We start from the raw sequence: 20,806 nt of genomic DNA, 5'->3' as shown, positions 1-20,806 counted from the left end.
CGATGGGGCTCCAACAAGGCAAAATCCTAACAGAGACGCAAACCCCTAGAGCCCGTCCCTCCCTTCGGCTCTGCATCTCACACAGGCGAAACTAAGTGGAAATCGGGAGATTTTCAATCCCTACCTTACATTCGTAGGAGGAGCATCACTATACCCACGATTAGAGGAAGGGGGGAAAAAGCAAGTTTAAAAAAACTACCTTTATTTTTTATTTCTTTTTCAGTTACATACTTTTAAACAGGGATGTGTTTCATTATTCAGACATTCAGGCAATGTTGACTTCATTAGTGTTGACAGAAAAGAAGCATAAAAATGCAAAACATTGTTGGCTTAACCTGAACATACCTGCATCACCTATTACCGACCAGTTTGTGTCACCAGAAGACTCTCTCCTTGGCGTTAAAATGGAGCACTTAAAAATATTGCTAGAAAGCAAATGTCTGCACACTGGTCTTTGCAGCAAATAAGGGTATTTATACTTTTAAAATATTTTAAGTCCATAATTGGATTAATATACACACCTTCTTATGTATAAGGAGTTCAGATCATATAAACACTGTACAGTCCAAAAACCCTACTGAGAATAAAACTAAATAGGCTTATGATAAGAAATACAGGTATCGCATGTATTTACAAATATCATAGACACACAAATTTGGTCAAATACTGTAAAGAAAGAAGTGGTTTCACATTATAACGGCCAAAACATCCATCTAGGTTGCTCAAGGCAAAACGAAAAGAAAACCTCAGTATGGAACTCCTGTCGTTTGAGGCATCGTGACAGTATACAGACAGACAGAATGGAAAACTGTTGACCAAACTATACAGCAAATGCCTTCTAGGCTGAGCGTGGGCCTTTCAAATCAAGAACTTGAAACGATCGCAGGATTCAGAGCGACGATGATAAACAATGTCCCGATTTGCGGTATCTGTGTGGGCACCTAATTCAGCAAAAACGATACACGGACCTTGTGGCTACTAAGAAAAATAAATTACGGATACAATCAAATCCCTGTAAATGCAATAAGGAAGTCAAAACTGTAATTTATTTACTTTCATTACACATTTTAAGTGTTACCTTGCGACAAGAAAAATAAATAAGCACGCCTGAAGGCATGCTGCCCGAAGACAAAGGAAGGGCTGCGTGGGAAGAGTAAGTAACAATTTCATAAATGAAAGGTGAGTGTGCGATCTGAAAAACATGATTCTTTTTCTGGCCAGTCGTTTTGTTTTAACTCTGCTTGAAACTTCTGGCTGGCAGACTGTGACCAAATACACCTGTATCTTTATGGCTTCAAACAAAGCACACTTAAAAGAGCAGACTGGGCTTCCTGTTTGTGCAGAACGATTAACTTTGTTCATATGCAGGCACTTCAACAGACTGTGGAGGCAAAGCACCTGACCCATCCTTTCCAAAATAGTTCTCACTCATCAAAATTATACTAAAAGGTAGGAAAATTCCAGAGAACCGGCAAAGTTGAATACAAGAGGCTAATGTGCACAGAGGGCAAGAGAGTGACCCAGTCTTTATTGCTGGGGGTCCTTTTTTTTTTTTTTTTTTTTTTTTAATCAAAGAGCAAATAATTAACAAACAGACATCACTGCATGGCACATCGAAGTTTTCTGCTTAAGGGAGAGTGTAATCATTCAGCAGGAGGCTTCAGTGGGATCTCCTCAGACTTCAACCTTACACATCGCGATGAGATTCACATTTATTTCTTCTCCTTAGTGTATTTAAAAAAACGAAAACAAAAACAAAACTCCAACATATTTCATTTCTCAAAGTATTCGCTTCTTGCTGTCTAACATACATTATTATCTGGAAGCATAAGGTTACATTATACAAATATTTTGCTTTTTTTTTTTTTCTTTTAAAAAAAAGCGCTTTTGCCACTTCCGCAACACTGAACTTCACAAAGTGGTGCAACAAAAGCAGAGCTCGTATTTACCACGCGACTCGTGATTCCATTTTACCACCTACCATCGGCCGCACCCCGAGAGCGTTTTTCCTCAGTACCTCTGGGCAGTGACTGTACCATGATTTCAAAGAGAGAATGTTAATACAACTCACGCACAGCCGTACCGTCAGTAATACTGAAATCGATGCAGATGCCACACAAGAAAGGAACGTCCCGTAAAATAACTTCTTTTACATTTGGGGGCAACGGTGTCTTCTCTGTTGCACTATCCACCGGGCGGGGAGGGGGGGGGGACATTCCTGTTTGATTATGCTCTTACAGAAGTTATCAAAAACCAGATCAGGTATATAACTGGCCGACACTGAAGATACTGTACTGCTTTTTCTACAACAGGGGGAGAGCTTCTGAAAAATGTCCTTAGAACGGTATTCATCGACACCACCTCATTGGTCCATTCCGTTCATCGACGGGCAAAGCACTCGTGTTTCGACAAAACTTTAAAGCTTCCATAAAAGTTAAATTAGAAAAAAATATGAATGTAAGACAACCACAAAATGAAGTATGAAAGTATGTATGACATTTTTGTTTCTACGAGTGAGTCCTCGAAAATGTATGTGGTCACTACGGAGATGATTTTTAATCACAAGACAGCAGATGAACAGGTAAGTAACTCCCCATGATCTGTCTGTGTCCAGAGTCACTTGTGGCGCTGTATGGTTTTCCTTTTCCTTCGTTTGAAAAAACAGCAGCACCTGTGGGCGGAGGGAAACACTTCTTTTATTATGAAAGTACTAAAAGGTCGCCAAGGAAAGGCAGAATTTAGCCTATTAATTTCAATGGTCATAGAAAGCAACACGCTAATGCAAGATACACGGTGAACATGCCAAGGAAGCAAACAGATTAGTGAGACTACGGCAGAGTGATCACTAGTTTGTCATCAACGTGCCTTTTAGGAACATAGCAAGACGTTCTATGCAACATCAAAAGGAGCCACTAAATTGAAAAGGCTTTGCACCAAGCCTGAGAAGCCACGGGACTGTGAATCCTCACTGATCCCGCCGCATTCTATTCTGAATACTCATTAACCTCTCGCAATGGCGTGCTTTTATAAAATTCACCTTATGCACTCTCTCCCTTTCTTCCTGATATTTATATCTGATTGTTAAGACCAGGAAGAAAGAGACGGAATGCATAAGGTGAGTCAGAACTAGAGTTAGAATTAGAAAAGGAATAAGGGGTTGCCAGGCATTGAGGAGGGCACTTGTGGGGACGAGCACTGGGGGTCATATGTGAGCGATGAATCACAGGAATCTACCCCCAAAACCAGGAGCACACGGTATGCACTGTAGCTAATCTGGCAATAAATTATATTAAATAAATAAATAAATAAATAAATAAATAAATAATGAATAAATAAACAGAAAAGGAAAAAAAAAAAAAAAAAAAAGAAAACCAATAATGATCCTAAGAGTGAGGATTTTATTTCCAGCCAAGAATTAGTTTAGATTCCAAAAGGAAGAAGAGGAATCCCAAATACACTCTTCAACAAACATTTTCCACCACACTTACAAACTGGAACTGAGAAAATAAAATATGTCAAGACTTGCCTCCTTTAATTCTGTAAGGGTTAAGGTCAAGCTCATCGTAAGTAAATTAAGGTAAAAATTACGCTGAACATTTAAAATAGCACAATTGAGGTGACTCAGTTTCGTAGACTATGAGGGAACAGCATGCTGATTTTTATTCCTAGGTAAAAAACAACTCTAGAGATGACCCCTCACAGGCCTAGTTTTTCCCACAGTAAGTTCTCCTCGTCATGAGAAGACAGCACATGTAACACGTGAAGAACAATGGTGAGGGTGGTACAAAGTCAAAGTTAAACGAGAAACACCGAGTAGCAACTAACAACAACAAAATACACGCATATGTGTACTCGAAAAGCCTGGCATTCCTTCAAATAAAGGTCTGGCTGTTTTCCTCTGCCACACGGAACACAAAGTCCACCTATCAGAATACCAAGGGGACAGGCAACGCATATAGAGGCTTCCGCTTTTCCCCTGAAGTCCAATGTGTGTGCGTAGACAAATATGTCAGTCCTATTTTGTAATTAAAGAAATATTTATATGCGTGGTGATTCAATTAACACAATACTGCCAATTCAAAGCCGGAACACAACGTGACCTTATAAAGATGTTCCTGTAATCCTTAGCAGCCCGCCTGCATAAAAGGATATTCCATGAATGGCTTCAAGCTAAGCATAATGGAGACCATATAACTTCAAGTGTCCTATCCAGCAAAATATGGTGGAAGATGAAATAATTCCCGGATATCTTTTCTATCTTTCTGCGAAAGAAATGTAAACAGGAACCCATACTGTCTGGCTAAATTACATAATTGCTCCACCCACATTATCGTTGGTCAAAAATAATTTCAGACCATTTATCGTGATTTACAGCGTGACTATGAAATCACTATGGGGCATTCAAAACCAAATTACACGATTGTGTTTTTTTAACCCCACTCAAACCGCACATAATGATTAGACCGTGGAGCATGAATAATTCAAAACTGTATATATCAGTGGGTAAAGATCCAACTAGAAATATGTGCAGCTATCAATCTTTATGAATTTTACTCTGAGGTGACCACCAGAGAAACCAGAGATAAATTACCCCATCAAGGGTCTTGAAAAGAGCTACCTCTAGAAAAGAAGGCTCTAGGTACAATAGATTTTTCCTGGATTTATAAAAATGTCTTGTAACTATCAGCTACCTAAATACTTTCTCAAATGGGTGTTATACATATACATTTTCTCAAATAAAAAAGTGAAAAAAAAAGTTATTTAAGTCAAAGTGTTAGAGATGAAAACCATTAGTCAAAAAAAAAAAGATATTTTAATAAAGGACTCAGAAAAGAGTCACAAAATGTTCATCTTGTAAAAAAAATGTTTTTTAATTGATAGTGAGAAATGACCGAAGACTTAGAATATTAAATTTAAGAACATGATCACATTTCAACAGACATTTATTTAGTATAAAGTTCTGATAATGTTCACTGTTCTTAAATACTGTCATTTGTCTTTTCAAATGCCAAACTACAATCTTTTAAAAGTTTTCTTCTGAAAAGGTGTTCTAAGAAGTGTTTAAAAAATGTTTTAAACGAGCCTTTTGGTGCAGGGAATTTAAAGCAATACATATTTTGGTCAAGAAGTTTAATATTTCTCACACTTCTGTTATTAGCAATTCACCATGTCTGACTTGTTTTCCTAGTGACATTTAATCTTCTTTCTAATTCACCAGACAGCTAAGTTCTTCCTATTTCTTAGGTAATCTTTCCTTCAATTATGTATTATTTAACACAGAAAACCAGCCCAAGCATTCACTTGAGCCTAAATAAAATTTTCAAATGAATCATAACTGTAGAGACCTTTTAAATTAAAAAGCAATCTTAAAAAGACATCTATTTTTTAAAAATAAATCCCACCAGTAAAGAGTACACCGTTGAAACAAGACTTGCCAGGGAAGCTGGCATGCTATTTAACTCACTACCACCAGAGGGCAGCATTGCTGCATGCACTATGAATGCATCCACATAGACCAGATGCTCTAGAAGTAGAATTACAGTGGTAGAAGTTGAGAAGAAAACTGATGTTTAACCTGTGGCTGGTTTCTTAAAGCTCATTACCAAAAGGGATGATTTACAGTCTTAGCGATTAAGAAAGTGAGTCTCGTGTCAATTCCCTTCAATCTAAAACAGCGCTGCTCCCACGTGGCCACTCTGTCACGTGACCATTTTACGTTGTCCCCCTCCCCCGCCCTCAGGACTCATCTGAATTTATCTTATTTATTTTCTTATTATCTTACATTGAATGTAAGCTTCTTAAGGGGTTACTCACAGTTACGCCCCACAAATGGGCACAAAAATCCCACCAAAATCTTTGTAGAATAAAAAGTGGAGGACTTGCCTCAGAGACGCAACTCCTAGCCTAAGAACCGAGTCAAAATTCCAAAGCATGTTCTAAAGCGAGAGTTCTTACCTGGGGCCCACAAGCCCTAGTGAAATCTCACTGAATGCAGACTTTGGTGCCTGTGGAAGCTTTTCTGGGGAAAAGCGGTTTGCACCGGATTCTTCAAGGAGACTAATCCCAAGTGGCACCGCTCTGTCTACATGGTACCTGCCAGGTCCCCCCTCCAGCTCCTCCACCTCCAGTGAGTCCTTGGACCAGAATCTATGAGCTGAGGGCTGGAGACACTGAGTGGCCACCAAGGCATCAATTTATATGAGTGCAGGCAAATGTGTAAAAAGAGGCCATGTGATTTTAACCCTTGGTACAGCTGAAAGAGGAAAAAAGTTATTGCTAACAGTAACTGCAAACAACAGCCAACACGGCAGGAATGTGCACATACACAAGCTCTCACAGATGCGGGGAGCGAGCTCTTTTGGTCACTAAATTCAACTAGCTGGCCTTAGAAAATTAGCCACACCCTTACATTTTTTAAGCCCATTTTTTGTCCAGGCTGCTCAGGGGCTCTATTTTCTTATGTTACTAGTCTACACCTCATTTGCAGTCTCTTCAGATCTCCACTCTTGACAACCCTGGGGAAATGGATTAAGCTTACCAGACATTTAAATCATGTTCTTGTCAATGCTTCTTTTTTTCTTGGCTCTTTCTTGGTTATGCCTATGCGGTTCCAGCAAGCTAATATGCTCTCCCAGGTCAGGCTCATGCTTCTCACATGATTCCATAGCTAGCCTAAAAGCGTTGAAGCCACACCTCTACTCTTAAATTCTTTGGAAATAAATGGTAAATGCTGCTTCCGATGAGCTTGAGGGTTGTCGCTGTAAATGCTGTTTAGGTAGTAAACAGGAAATCATAACGGATCAAAGTCCTCAACTATGAGGAAAACACAAGGGACAAGGCATTGCTTGGGACATTATACCGCCAATTCCCCTTCATTCAATGCCTCTTTGCTTCCTCTAGGATGTGACTGTCTTCCGAGATCCACATCATATCCTTTCTTCTCACATCTACCCAGAAAATGACCCATGTTGCTCTGTCTGGATCTGAAGTTCCTACCTGTCCCTTCAGCAGTAACTCACTGTCTCCACCTTCGGTTGTGAGACTGTGTTGTACCTGCTGGACCCGTCCCACTTAGGACTCTGGAGCCTAGGCTCTCCTTATCGGGGTCGATGAGTATACACGTATCTTTAATTCCTTGACAAAGGATTTTCTCCCTTCAGATCTATAAATGAAACGTACTTTCATATATCTGGATCCCTTATGGAAAACATGCGAACTGACCAGTTAAGCAAAAAGAGTTTAGACAGAAGCCCAAGTCCATCCACAAAACCACGCTAACTGGGAACCACAGATCTACCCTCAGTTTCAACTTCTTCCTCTCCATCCGCGGGCAATCGGTCCCTCAAGTCTGAAATGACTTTCAAAGTTGGGCCATCCTCTCGTGCCAGCTTACTCCAGGACCTGTGGCCTCCAACACTGCTAAGAGCCTCTTAACACACGTCCAGGCTAAGTCTCTTCTTCTCCCCAGTGTATCATCCAAACTTGTCTCCTAGAGATGCCCTTGCCCTTTGCCTTTAATATCTCACCCATGGTTCTCCACAGTCTAGATGTTAAGCCCACACGGCTCTTACAATGGGGTTCCAATCTATTTCCACTCCCCTCTTGGTCTCATCTTGCATCAAGCTTCCTGTCCAGGCAGCCCATATGACACAAGGGAGGGAAGGAGAGAGGGCGGACGGATTTTATAGAATGTAATGAGCCCCAGGAAATGACATAAGCCTCAAAAGTGCTGCCCAACTAAATGCCTCAAGGCTCGATCTGATGGTACCATTTCTTGGCTTAAAACCCACAGCTTGCTCTTCTGTCTTGAGAACCAATCACATCTATTTTTTTTTTTAACTTGCCTACAAAAGTCCCTTGCGATGAGGCACTTAGACGACTTCCCACTGTGATGCGTTCACACACTCTGTACGTGCCTGGGTTACTCCTCTCACCTGCCTCATTCTTTCCTCGCTCCCATGCTGCTCGGCCACTTCTCCCTGTCTCCTGCATCCAACTCCTTTGCCAAACCTACTCATCTTCGAGAACCGGGACCCATGTGCCCTTACCTAGGAAGAGGTCTCTGATCTCTCAGCTGGAAGCGCACACTCCAGTCTCTTCAATCCAGTAACACCATATCCTAGAGGCCAATCCTGGAATACCTGGTATTAGGCCAATGATTCTCAATCCTGGTTGCTCCTTAGAATCAGCTTCCAAGCATTTTAAAAGTACTGCCAGCCGGACCTCCACCACAGACCAATGAAATCGGAAACTGATAGCGCAGCCTGAGGGCTGGCCTATTCTGCAAACTCCCCAGACGCTTGTGATTCGAAGCCAGGACTGAGGACTACCACCTGCCAGTTACTGGGTACTTGCTATCTTTTCTAAGGGAACAGCAGGGCCTTGACTTCTCCTCCTCATCGTGACATTACCAAATATGCAGTAACTGTTCGGCAAATGTTGCAAAAGGGAAAGACAGCAAAGGAGATGAAAAAAGACAATGGCATAATACTTAAAAAGTCAGTAACTAAACCAGAAGAAGCCTTGTGTTCCTAAATTCCTGGAGGGAAAGATAAGGGTGCTACCATTTGTATCACCGAACTTGAACAAGAAACAAAAAACTCTGATACAGTGAAGAAAGTGAAATCTCATCACTAACGAAGGAGCCATTTAATGTGCTGGACAACAGTGTAATTTCCATCATTGGGAAATCACGTATCGAACCTTGAGGCGCGAAAATGTCCAGAGGCACCGGGTGGCTCAGTCGGTTGAGTGTCCGACTCCTGATTTCGGCTCAGGTCATGATCTCACCGTTTTGTGAGTTCGAGCCCCAAGTTGGCTTCCACACTAACAGTGCAGAGCCCGCTTGAGATTCTCTCTCTCTCTGCCCCTCCCCTGTTCTCTCTCTCTCTCTCAAAATAAATACTCAAAAATAAATAAAATGCCCAATGTAAAATAAATTATAATCAATAGGGTGGGGTGAGGGCGATCTCTGTCAGTCACAGAGAAGAAGAAAGAGGGGAAGCTGGAAACGCAGTGTGGAAGAGCATTCTTGACAGGTGATGCAATTTAGGAAAAAACACACTCTCGTGTCTTCACTACAGACTAAGAAGGTATGAGTGTAACAGTCACCCTGATTAAAAGGAAACCAATGCGAGGTGTTGAAAGAGTTTTCAGCCAGTGAAGAGGCAGGGAAGTTCAGAGGATTTCTGTAGCCCATCTGCAGGAAGGCTTTACTGAAATCATGGGTTGCTATCCATTTTTTTTTTTAATAACTGCTTTATTAAGATACAACTCAAATCTCATACAGCTCACCCTTTTAAAGCGTACAATTCAGTGGTTTCTAATATATTCAAAGAGCCCTGCGTCCGTCACCACAATCAAACCTGAAAACATTTTCACTGCCCCCAAAAGAAACCACATAGCCTCACCTATCAGCAGTCACTCCCGCCCCCTCTCCCCTGCCCTGGGCAATGACTAGATTCCTCTCTTGATTGACCTATCTGGACATTTCACAAAAATGGAATCCTGGGGTATTTTTTGTGCCTGGCTTCTTTCACTTAGCATCACGTGCCTGATTTCGGTGTTGTACATGGCCAGCAAACAATGGTCAGTCCATTGTATGGATACGCCACATTATGTAATTGCAATTATCTAGTAATAACTCATCATCCTGTTTTAGGCACTGGGGATCTGAAGATGAAAAAGGTCTTGCTTTCAAGAAATTCAAGAAGTTTCAAGAAGCTGGAGAGAGGTCAAGAGAACAATATACCGACAGCAGACTGAAAGAACCCACAGAACAGTGTTCAAAATGGAGAATGGGGCTGGCCAGGATAAGCAGAGGCCAGACTAGGAGGGGGATGAAGGGCCTGGGGCCAACCGTGCCAAGGAACCTGGACTCAAATCTCCAGGCAACGGAGGACCCTTCCTTCAGGAAGAACCTTCCCACCACACTTGCTTTTTTTCTCATCTTCTAACACCTACAGATAGAAACGCAAACCTACAACATATACACCCACACCCATCCCAGCGAAATAAATCACCATGCCATTCTTCCAAGCTACCTCCAGAAAGCGTGCTCTGATCACCCTGGCAGTAAGTAAGGCTTTTCTTTGTAAGCCCTTACAGGTTTTTTTTTGTTTTTTGTTTTTTTTTTTTTTTTAATTTTTTTTTTCAACGTTTATTTATTTTTGGGACAGAGAGAGACTGAGCATGAACGGGGGAGGGGCAGAGAGAGGGAGACACAGAATCGGAAACAGGCTCCAGGCTCTGAGCCAGCAGCCCAGAGCCTGACGCGGGGCTCGAACTCACGGACGGCGAGATCGTGACCTGGCTGAAGTCGGACGCTTAACCGACTGCGCCACCCAGGCGCCCCCCTTACAGGTTTTTTTATACCTTTTCATGGTAGTTATCATGTACAAATTACGTATGCATGCGGATACACTGCAATCCTCCCTGCCGGTGTGCAATCGACTTAAGGGCAAGGGCAGTTTCAGATATTCTAAAATCCAAGCAGTGTAACTGGTGATTAAATAAACTGGGAAAAGGTCACCGATTTGGCTAAAAGCAGGTGTCTGGCACGACGTGTGCACAGAACGGCCAGTCTCGGCGAAGAGGGTGGGTATGGAAGTGAAAATATGAGACACTGATGGAAGAAGCACACAGCTGAGAACACAGAGATGGGGAAGGTCACCGGCAGCCGGAAGCGGAGGAATAAATAGGGTGGGGATAGTTACGGAGCCCCCTCCACGCACCAGACAAACAAGCGGTGCTTTATCCCCATTCGTTTCCTCAACAGCCTACGAAGGAGGTATTCATAGGCTCGTTCTGCAGAACGAGAAGTACGCTTCAAGAAGGTAACTGTAAGTGACATAAGCAGGGTTCTACAGCCTGTGCTTGCCTGCACAGGACACGTGCTCCCCACCGTGACACACTGCCACCCTACTTTTGTAAGTGAGCTTACGTCTGCACAAACATCAACTGCGGTTTTTATTCTTGATGTAAAAGTGCCCAAGTATGTAGCTAATTATACCCTCAAATCCACTTAAATAAGTCAGACTGTCAATAAGGGCCGTAGTCACAAGTGATAAAAATGGATACTTGATCACTACGGCTCTTGAAAAAGAAATATTCACAAAAGAAGTTTCCTGATCTTGCAGCCAGCAAATAAGCATTGTTCTGAAATTTATGTAAGGTTCCTCTCGGATATGAAAAGAATGTTCCAAAATTTACTAATCTAAGGAACTTTCTTTATGTACCCCCAGGTGGACTCAAAATTTGTCCTGAAAACTAAGAGGAACATATTTAAAAATTTCTTTTTAATGTTTAATATTTATGCGTGAGGAAGAGACAGCGCGCACACACGTAAGCAACGGAGGGGCAGAAAGAGAGGGAGACAGAGAACCTGAAGCAGGCTCCAGGCTCTGAGCTGTCAGCACAGAGCCCAAGGCGAGGTTCAAACTCACAAAACTTGAGATCATGATCTGAGCCAAAGTCGGACACTTAACCGACTGAGCCACTCAGGTGCCCCAAGATCTTTTTTTTTATTTTTCAACTTATTTATCTATTTTGAGAGGGACAGAGAGAGGGGGGGAGAGAGAGAATCCCAAGCAGTCTCCCCGCTGCCAGCGCAGAGTCTGACATGGGGCTTGAACCCATAAAGCCGTGATATCTTGACCTGGGCAGAAACCAAGAGTCAAAGAGTTAACCGAATAAGCCACCCAGGTGCCCTAAGAGGAGCATTCTATTTACTTTAAAAAAATTTTTTTTAATGCTTATTTATTTTTGAGAGAGGGAGAGAGGGAGAGAGAGTGAGTACAAGCAGGGGAGGGGCAGAGAGGGAGGGAGGCAGAGAATCCAAAGCAGGCTCCAGGCTCTGAGCTGTCAGCACAGAGCCCGACATGGGGCTCGAACCCATGAACCATGAGACTATGACCTGAGCCAAAACCAAGAGTCGGATGCTTAATGGACTGAGCCACACAGGTGCCCTGACTAAGAGGAACATTTTAAACATGGCATTAGGACTAGAAAAAAGAAAAAAGCAGACGATAGTTTAAATTCAACATTAATTCAACTAACAGAATTTTTTTTTCATAATATCTGCATGTAGCAGGAAGTATTTAGACGAGGACTTCCCTAACACTCTCTCTCTAGAGTTAATCATGAAATGTATCAGTGTATTCCATGTATATTCAATGGCAACACAATTAGTAAATGACATATGGTTTTAGTGACACTACAGGGGTGAGGGTGGGGGATCTGCTACAGGAATTAAAAATTACAAACAGGAAAAGAGAGAGCTTAAAACTCAAACTTCCTTCTGTTTAAACAGCAAATAAAGCCTCTGTGTTACAAAACAAATGCACAAGCACAAGCAGAGTGGGTGTTATCAACTACTCAATTAAAAAGTGCCCCCAAGTCTATGTCACTTAAAGCAAAAAAAGCAAAAAAAAAAAAAAAAAAAAGTTGCAGCAGGCAAAAGAGCTCCTCAAACAATTATTTCTTGCTTTTCAGACCTCAAATAAATGACACCAAATGTTTTTGAACAACTTTTACCAATTATAATTTCTATGTTGAAAGGTATGTTTTTTTAAAAAAGCAAAAATCTTTGACATGACAGTCAAGGGAGCTATTTCTGCCTGCCTACACTTGCAAACTCACCACATGTTCAACACTTTCTGGCAGCTATACACAAAAAAAAAAAAGAAAGAAAGAAAGAAAAGAAAGAAAGAAAGAAAGAAAGAAAGAAAGAGAAAGAAAGAGAAAAAGAAAAAAAATACAAGGAAAAAAGAGAGAGAAAGGGAGGGAGAGGGAATGGGGGGGAGGGAGGGAGGGAGAGAGAGAGAGAGAGAGAGAGAGAGAGAGAGAGAGAAAGAGATCATCAGAAGTAGCCCACATTGAAAACATCACATTGTTTTTCATGCTTAATTTTTTTCCAAGCAGCTTTATCATTTACATTCATAGAAGAACTATTGTGAAACTAATATGAACACATGCAGCATACTATAAAATTAATATTCTTATGCTTACAGAAAAAAACGAGCATCTATCCTATGGAAATAATTTTCATGCATCAATGCGCCTAAAAATAAAATGCTAAAAACAGGCTGTTAATTCTAAGTAAGAAATTGAGCACAGTTCCTAAATAATTATTTTTGTATTGTAAAACTTATTTACTGAAATAGCACTAGTTTCAACTTAGTGGTTAAAATAACTATAAATATCACTTGTTTTGCATGCACCTATTCCCTTAAAAAAAGTCTCCAGGAATACTTGTAAATGACTATAATTCTCAAACATGCATAGTTTAAGAACAAAGAAGGAAAACAAATCCGTACTTGGTTTCATCCATCACTTCTACTTCCGTAGGGGCTGTGATGGGTGCATTTGAACGTCCTGCGGTGGGGTCATCTGTGTTTAACTCTCCATTTGTCGAACTTACAACCTGCCGAAAAGAAAAAAAAAAAAAAATTACATATACACAAAGTAACAGATTATACAATGATAAAAATTAAGATTAAAGTATGCAAATTAGAAAGTTAATACAAAGAACACAAAATAATTAGTATGTAGTTGAGTTGTTCATAACTGAATAAAGTAACAGGTCTAATATTGTATGAAAAATCAAGGCTATCCAATATTGGCTTTCCAACTAACTCCCTTTTCATCTTGAAATTTCTGTCTTGTCTCTTTGCCTCTATTTTTAAGGCTAATTCCTGTGCTCCAGTCCCATCAGTTCTCCCAGGTGTGCCCATCTCCCTAGGCACCTGGCTACGGCATTAACTGGTCCCTTTGTGAACATCCATACAGCTCCCTCCGACAGACCTTGTGCTTCTCTGTCTGCACCCCCCTGCTTGGGTCTCCCTCGCCTCCTGCCGACTCCTTCACCTGGCTGGTCAGGCCCCTGATCCAGGAGTCACTGTGATTCCACTCTCAGACTGAAACCCTACATTTCATCCATCAGCGAGGCCTGTTAAATCCTCCCCCAAAACATAGCCCCAGACGAATCAGTTCTGGCCACCTCTCTTACCACCAGGGCTGTGGTTCAGGCCACCTCAATGATCTCTTGTGGATATGAGAGCAACAACCTATTAACTAGTCCTGCTTTCACCTGTCCCTACCTTCCATTAACAGACGGGCCACATGACAACCGGAGCGCTCATTTTAAGATGGAAATCAGATCACGTATAATTATCTGCTTGAATCTTTTCAGGGGTCAACCTCCCGTTTCACTTAAAATAAAGATCCATATTCTTTACCCCAATTTACAAAGCGCCACGTCTGAACCCTGCCTACCCCTTGACCTCCTATTACCTTTTCCTTTGTTCACTAGCCTCCATCCAGTATGTCAAACTTATTCCTGCCTTAAGGCTTTGGTATCATCTCAATGCCTGAACTCTCTTCCTGCTGAATGGCCATTTTCCTATCTTTCAGATTCTCAGAGAACATTTCTAAAGCAGGCCTTTTCTGTCACACAATCTAAGACTTCCAGTCAGACACACTATGTCACGTTATACTCTACTGCTAACTCTTTGTATAGCATTTACTCAGAGGTGATCCTCTGATTATGTGGACTGACACCCACTCCCACCTCCTCCTGCTCCATGACAGCAAGAATTTTGTACTGCTCCCTTCTATATCTACCCGCTATACCTGGCACAGAACAAGAAGTCAATACATATTTGTTGAAATAAATGAATGAATGAATGCATGCAAGGATGAGCGAAATCCTGAAACAAAATAAAAATCATGGCAAAACACCCACATTCTCCCCAATCCTCTTGGTCATACAAAGTCATCTTACTATCCTATTTCTTGCTTTCCCCTAAACTTCTTCAAAACAACAGTCTTAACACTTTCATCTGCCATTCGCTCATTCCTTAACTTCCTACAATCTGTACTCTGTCCCTACATCAGATTTCTATTAAGATTGCTCTTCAAAGGTTACCGATTCCTAGAAAATAGATTCAGTTGCTCTTTGCTCGGTCCGCATTTTCCTGTACATTTCTGTATCACTTAGCACCAGTTGGTACTTTAGAGTAAGATGAGTCTAGAAACAAAAGTTAGCTCTAACAGCTGTGCAACCCAGGAAAGATATGTCATCGTGCTGAACTTCAGTGTGCTCAACTATGAAATGGGAAACAGGAATATCTATTTAACAAGACTGATACGGGGATGAAACGGAATCGCTATGTAAACCGCAGTGACAGGCATGTGAAACGAGCTCCATGAATGGCGGCCACCACTACTCTGCCAGTGTTGCCTGCATTCGTGGCTTCAGCCACAACCCCTACGTAAAGCACCTGCTGAGCCAACCACTGACCCACACACTCACTCAGACCAAGTTCGGTACCTCAAACTCAGTACTTCCAAAATCGAACCTCTCACACCCCCTCTTAAATGTGCTTCTCTTCCCGTATCTATGGTTCCAATTTCCAGTAACCCCTACCATCTTCCCAGACTGGACTCCAGGCTCAAAAGCGAAGAATCAGGCTGCTGCTTCCCCCACCTGACCTCGTCATAAGAAAAATAATGTTAACGTATCATGGGGCCTGGACACCACATTGACAGCTGGCTACTGGGTCCATTTACAGAGCCCCCACTTTACTGAAACTTCACTAGTTCACATGTTCTTAATAAGAGGTCACGACATGCCAGGAAAAGCAACTATGCGTCAACCTACAAATCTAGATTAATGCAGGAATCATGGAGGCTGAGGTTCCTATATCCTATGTGGATCTACTACCTACAAATGAACACTACATTTGTGGCCACGGCTGAAAAACACACAAAAACCACCCAGGTCATCTTCAGAGACAACCAACCCCAGGAGAGGAACACTCCCATTTGTTTCTAAGTCTGCCCCCCTGTTGAGACACCAGCTTCCTCCTTCCTGGCATTCTACTGAGTTCCAAGGCAATTTTTTCTCTTTATTTCTCCCTCTTTCTGAAAACACGTTAACAGTCGCTATTTGCTCTAATTATCAAACGTAATTAAGCTCTTTATTCTAAATTTTTACAACGTCAGAGTTCCTACACTGAATTACAAAGGAGAGCAGGATTCTTATCTTGTACTCTTGTACTCGCCACTATCTGTAATTTTCAGGATGCTTTGCATACAGAAGATAAACAGTTCACTGAACAATTTCCACTGCTCTTCTCTCCACGTAATAGTCACAGGTTTCTCTTCCTTCTCTGTGTTCCACAGCCCTAGACACTTGGACGGATCCCGTCTCAACCTATAGGCAGCTCCTCGAACATGTCTTCCCTTACTGTAAGTGGCATAATTGAAAATTTACACCTCACGTATTCTAAATTTCCAGCAAGAGCACCTGTAAGAGCATGCTGACTATACAATCCGACTTACTTCAGTTCACACAAAGTCACACCTGACTCTAATAAGCTTTATTCTACTGAAATGTTTCCAATCTCATTCCACGTGGTCAACCAGAACCAGACCAGAAGGAAATAACATCCTCCATTATGTCCTTCTTTAATGTAATTTTTCTTTGCTTTCCCAGATTCCCTAACTCTCTAAGTAGAGGCTAACATCCCAGGCTAAGAAGAGAAGCAACACGGTAACAGAGTTCTCCTATAAAAGCAGCCTACTTAATACCGGTGACATAAGAGTATGTCAGGGCAGTAAAATTGCTTTCACTTAAGAAAACTAAGGTCTTTATGCAAAGGGGGATTTTACAAAAAAACAAAACACCACAAAAAAAACCCCAAAGACATAGTATTATAAATACTATGTCATTATATTCCTGGAGACCTAAATCGATCACATATACACAAATGATTTTTATCAACCAAATTCTAAAGAATGATTTCATTTATGTGACATTTCTAGAATCATAACTTGAACTAGAACCTGCAAGTCCACGAAATATTAGCGTCCAATGGCTGATTTTTTGTAACAAAAGTGTATCTAAGATGACAGCTGCTTTCAAGTCTGCCATTTGAAAAAATAACTCAGGTGTTTTACAGGGTGTTTTGTTCTTGCTGTTCTTAAAGGAATGTTCTCTGACAGTCTCACGGTGATAAGAAACTCAGTCTAATTTTTATTTTAAGAGGTTACGGAAAAATAAAAGAAATAAGAAGGCAACCAGATGAAGCGGAGTTTAAGGGGAGAGAATGTGGAAACAGCCTGCAGCTAAGTGTGGGAGATAAGTGACGGTTCACTTAAGGGCTGCCCACTATACCTGATTCCAAAAGAAGTCCTTCTCATAGACTTTTGAGTACAAAGACAACACACGCTATCTTTGTCATCAATGACTTTAGAAGGCCAATTAATTTACTTTCCAAATCCAGCGACTTCATACAAACGAGTTATACTATCACCTTCCTAATTTCTATCTGAGTTATGGTAAGCATGCTGCCAGGTGCATAGTACAGGCTCTCTGTATTCATTAACCAGATCTCCATCCAGCCGGTAAATATACTAGAAATATTGAAATGTTATATATCTCACTTACACCCTAAGCTTTTTCTAAAAGTCATCTGTAAGAAAGCACACTAAGAAATGAAGACATAGTTTAGAACAATTTCCAAAGAGATCACTGGACCCTGGTCAGGGTTCACACCTACCACATGAACCAACATTCTTACATATTCCAACACCTAGAGCGACAGTTCTAACTGATGCTCTTGATATTTCCAACTGACATCCTGAAGGCACAGGGACATCCTCACGGACTGTCGGCAAAGATGCACCAAAACGGATTTCAATCTCACTTCCGCTGATGCAAGTCCTAAGCAGAGCCCTCTACTCTTTGAGTACTCGAGGCTCTAGAGCTGTTACTGGAAATGTTACGGTAGCAGAATCTGAAAGCAAACCTGTAATGCGGATTTACCCCAGTGGCACCGGGACAAAGAGTCTCCTGAGATAAACGGAAGGAGCTGAGCTGGAAATGACTTATCTCCTGAAGGCACACGACTCTCCCTGCACAACCTCCCCCTAGCAGATTTCAGTGCCCTGGAAAACAGGACAGAAAGATAGGACTGTACCGGTCACTCATTCCTCCCCCTTGTCAGTACCTCCGTATTTTCAAAGATTTGATGAAGAAAGCTGACACTGGTTATTTGCAGTGTTTTAGATCAGTATTCACGACGGGCACAACGGAGGACTGACCGCGATGTGGTACTGACTCCTGAGACTTGTAACCATACATGTTACCTTGTCAAAAGACGCTTGTCTCTTTCCTGCTATCATCACCTGCATTTGTGTTTTTCGAGTCACGCTGACTACAACATCACAGCGCCCTGTACGACAATTGTCACGCTTTCGTGGCCATCCCCGCGACCTGGCTGCACAACACAGCAGCACTGTTTGCGGTTCTGGCCTTCCCCCCCCCCCGGTCGGGGGGTGGAGGGGGACGGAGCCACGGAGTTCCTTAACTGCAACCCAAGGCTGTACAACTAGAGGAGATTTCCAAACCATCAGGAGCTGCGCCATCTCACGTACTTTGCCAGGAGCCCCCCTTACCGTTTGTCTTCCTCCCTCTGGCAGAAACCACCTGTCTACTCTCCAGACCAGGCTCTCAGGTGGCCTGGTGTCCAGGGGGTCATGCTACAGCCACTGGCATGGCTCCCAGGGGATGTGATATGAGCACTGCCTGCTGCCAGTGGTACATTTTAAAACCTCATTTTGGAGGTGCCTGGGTGGCTCAGTGGGGTAGGCATCGACTCTTGATTTCTGCTCAGGTCATGATCTCACGGTTGGTGAGATCGAGTTCTGCATCGGGGTCTGTGTTGACAGTGAAGATTAGGATTTCTCTCTCTCTCTCTCTCTCTCTCTCTCTCTCTCTCTCTGCCCCTCCCCTGCTTGCGCATTCTCTCTATAAATAAAATTTTTAAAAATAAATAAAAAATAAATAAAAGCTCATTTTGGAGACCCTGGTTCGCCAGGCAGAAAGGGATCGAAAAGGGCTAAATGACATTACCTCCTCCCTCAGCCCCCAACACCAAACTAGATTCTACCTGCTAAGTATCTCTCCAGACCTCTCCCGTCTTTTCATCTCCGCTGCCCATCACTTCCCTCGGCCAGACCTGCCTTAGACTTCTCCTCCCTCCAGTTTAGTCTCCAGCAAAAGTCTCCTTTAGAAAAAACACTAATCGGGTTATCCTGCTTATATCTCTTCACGGCCACCCAACATTCTCAAATAAAGTACAAATTTAATAACAGGACCTGTTAGGTCCTTCATGATTTTTCTCCTGCTGACCTCTCAGTCTCATTTCTCAACACACACACCAGCTTGAATGGACGGTAGTCATTCGCTTAGTGTAAAGCCTCTCTCTCCTGCACAACCTTACATGTGTTGTTTTCTTGCCTGGGACCGTCTTCCCTTGACCCTTCTCCCTTCTTCAACCGGTAACCCCTACTGATTCTGCACGTTAAAAACAGGTGAAAACACAGATTCAGGTAAAAAAGAGATTGCTTTTTCCAGGAAATCTAAACCTACAAAATCCAAGTTAGGTCCTTCCCTATACATTCTTAGAGCACCCTGTACTTTCTCCACTTATCACACCGCCTGTTTAATTAACCCTCCCCATCGACTGAAAGGTCCATGGGAACAGGCACCTTGTATCTGTTACTCCTCCTTTTTATTCAAAGACTCCAGCAGGGTGCCTAGCACCTCCTAGTAGACATTTACATAAATTTGCAGAATAATGTAATGGCCAAGAAACTGGAAGTAATGGGTCTAAGTTTCTCAGCCATATTTATTACCAAGGATTCTAAAGGAAGCGGAAAGGGGCACAAGCTGACTGCCCCGGGAACTTTCCCAAAACACATATAAGCCAAGAACAGATGCAAAATAAAGTCCTCAGATACTTAAATGTTATTTTTAATCTCTCAAGTGGGAAAAGTTTATCCAATGTATAGCTGGAGCCTTCTGGTCAGCGAATTAATATGATTACACTAAAGATATTGAACAAAATTAGATAAATCCCACTTTGACAATGCGTTCTTTGGGCTGTACCACTAGACTTCACTTCCCAGACACTAATCAAGTTTCTTAATCTGAAAAAGCAACAGATTATTCTAGTATATAGTACTTCATAAGCCCCACCTTCTATGCTAAATACTTTTTAAGTTCTCATGACAAAACAATGAGATAGAGGCATTACTAATGTTTCCGTTTTACTGATGAATAATATAAGGCATAGAATGTGAACTCGAATTTGACTCCAGGGCTTGCGCTCTTAAACACAGTGAAATCACCTTGGCAACCTATCTGTTTGATCTGTAATGCGTATAGTAATTCTGGAAAAACAAGGCGTTCATATTTGGGCTCCACTATTCAGCTCCTATTAAAAGCGCATGCGAAATAATGAGTAAGTGAGGATCCTTCTGTAGGTCAAAATGGCAAGAGGTTTCGTCTTGCATGTCAACCGGAAGCAGCCTGGAATGCTTTGAGGTGCCGTGCTGAGAGCAGTTCGGAGTTCCAGGAAAAGGGTGCAGTGATAGGTGCAGAATGGATGCCATGGGCCCCAAATCGCTCACTTGGGGTAACTCTTGATTCTGCTTCCAAATATCCTAAATGGGTACTGTATTTACTTATCACCAGAGAGCTCTTTACTTATTATGGTAACGTCTTTCCTAAGAAACTACTGGATAACATGTCCTTAATATTTGTTGAAGGCAATTTTTTACTTGCCATAAGAAGTCAACACTGGAAACTTTTGTCCAATGGGTCATGTAACGATCATCACACAAAGAATCTCAAGGCAAATTATCCTCACACTTATGTATTAACAAAAAGGTTTTTCTCTTTATCTCTTCCCTTTATCAGACAAGATTCCTTTGTTCAGAAACAAACATGGTATTC

The 20,806-nt window shown here is 41.9% G+C and overlaps 1 protein-coding gene across 11 annotated transcripts in view; it reads right to left on the bottom strand.

Annotated features, from left to right (window-relative positions):
* Window positions 1-181: 181 nt before the first annotated feature.
* The window catches only part of CSNK1G3 (casein kinase 1 gamma 3), a 105,464-nt gene continuing 84,839 nt past the window's right edge, over window positions 182-20,806 (bottom strand). For 9 of the 11 annotated variants that reach the window (XM_047859109.1, XM_047859099.1, XM_047859150.1 and 6 more), the window contains 3 exons: window positions 13,317-13,423; window positions 12,640-12,663; window positions 182-2,671 (listed from right to left, as the gene is read on the bottom strand). In XM_047859109.1, the coding sequence (XP_047715065.1) occupies window positions 2,617-2,671; window positions 12,640-12,663; window positions 13,317-13,423 (186 nt within the window). In that variant the 3' untranslated portion in view covers window positions 182-2,616. The remainder of the gene's footprint in view (window positions 2,672-12,639; window positions 12,664-13,316; window positions 13,424-20,806) is intronic. The other 2 variants (XM_047859159.1, XM_047859189.1) reach the window with 1 other exon arrangement.

This window comes from Prionailurus viverrinus, chromosome A1, assembly GCF_022837055.1.
Source record: "Prionailurus viverrinus isolate Anna chromosome A1, UM_Priviv_1.0, whole genome shotgun sequence".
NCBI lineage: Eukaryota > Metazoa > Chordata > Mammalia > Carnivora > Felidae > Prionailurus > Prionailurus viverrinus.
The sequence above is the reverse complement of the archived record's forward strand: the minus strand, read 5'-3'. Positions and strand labels throughout refer to the sequence as shown.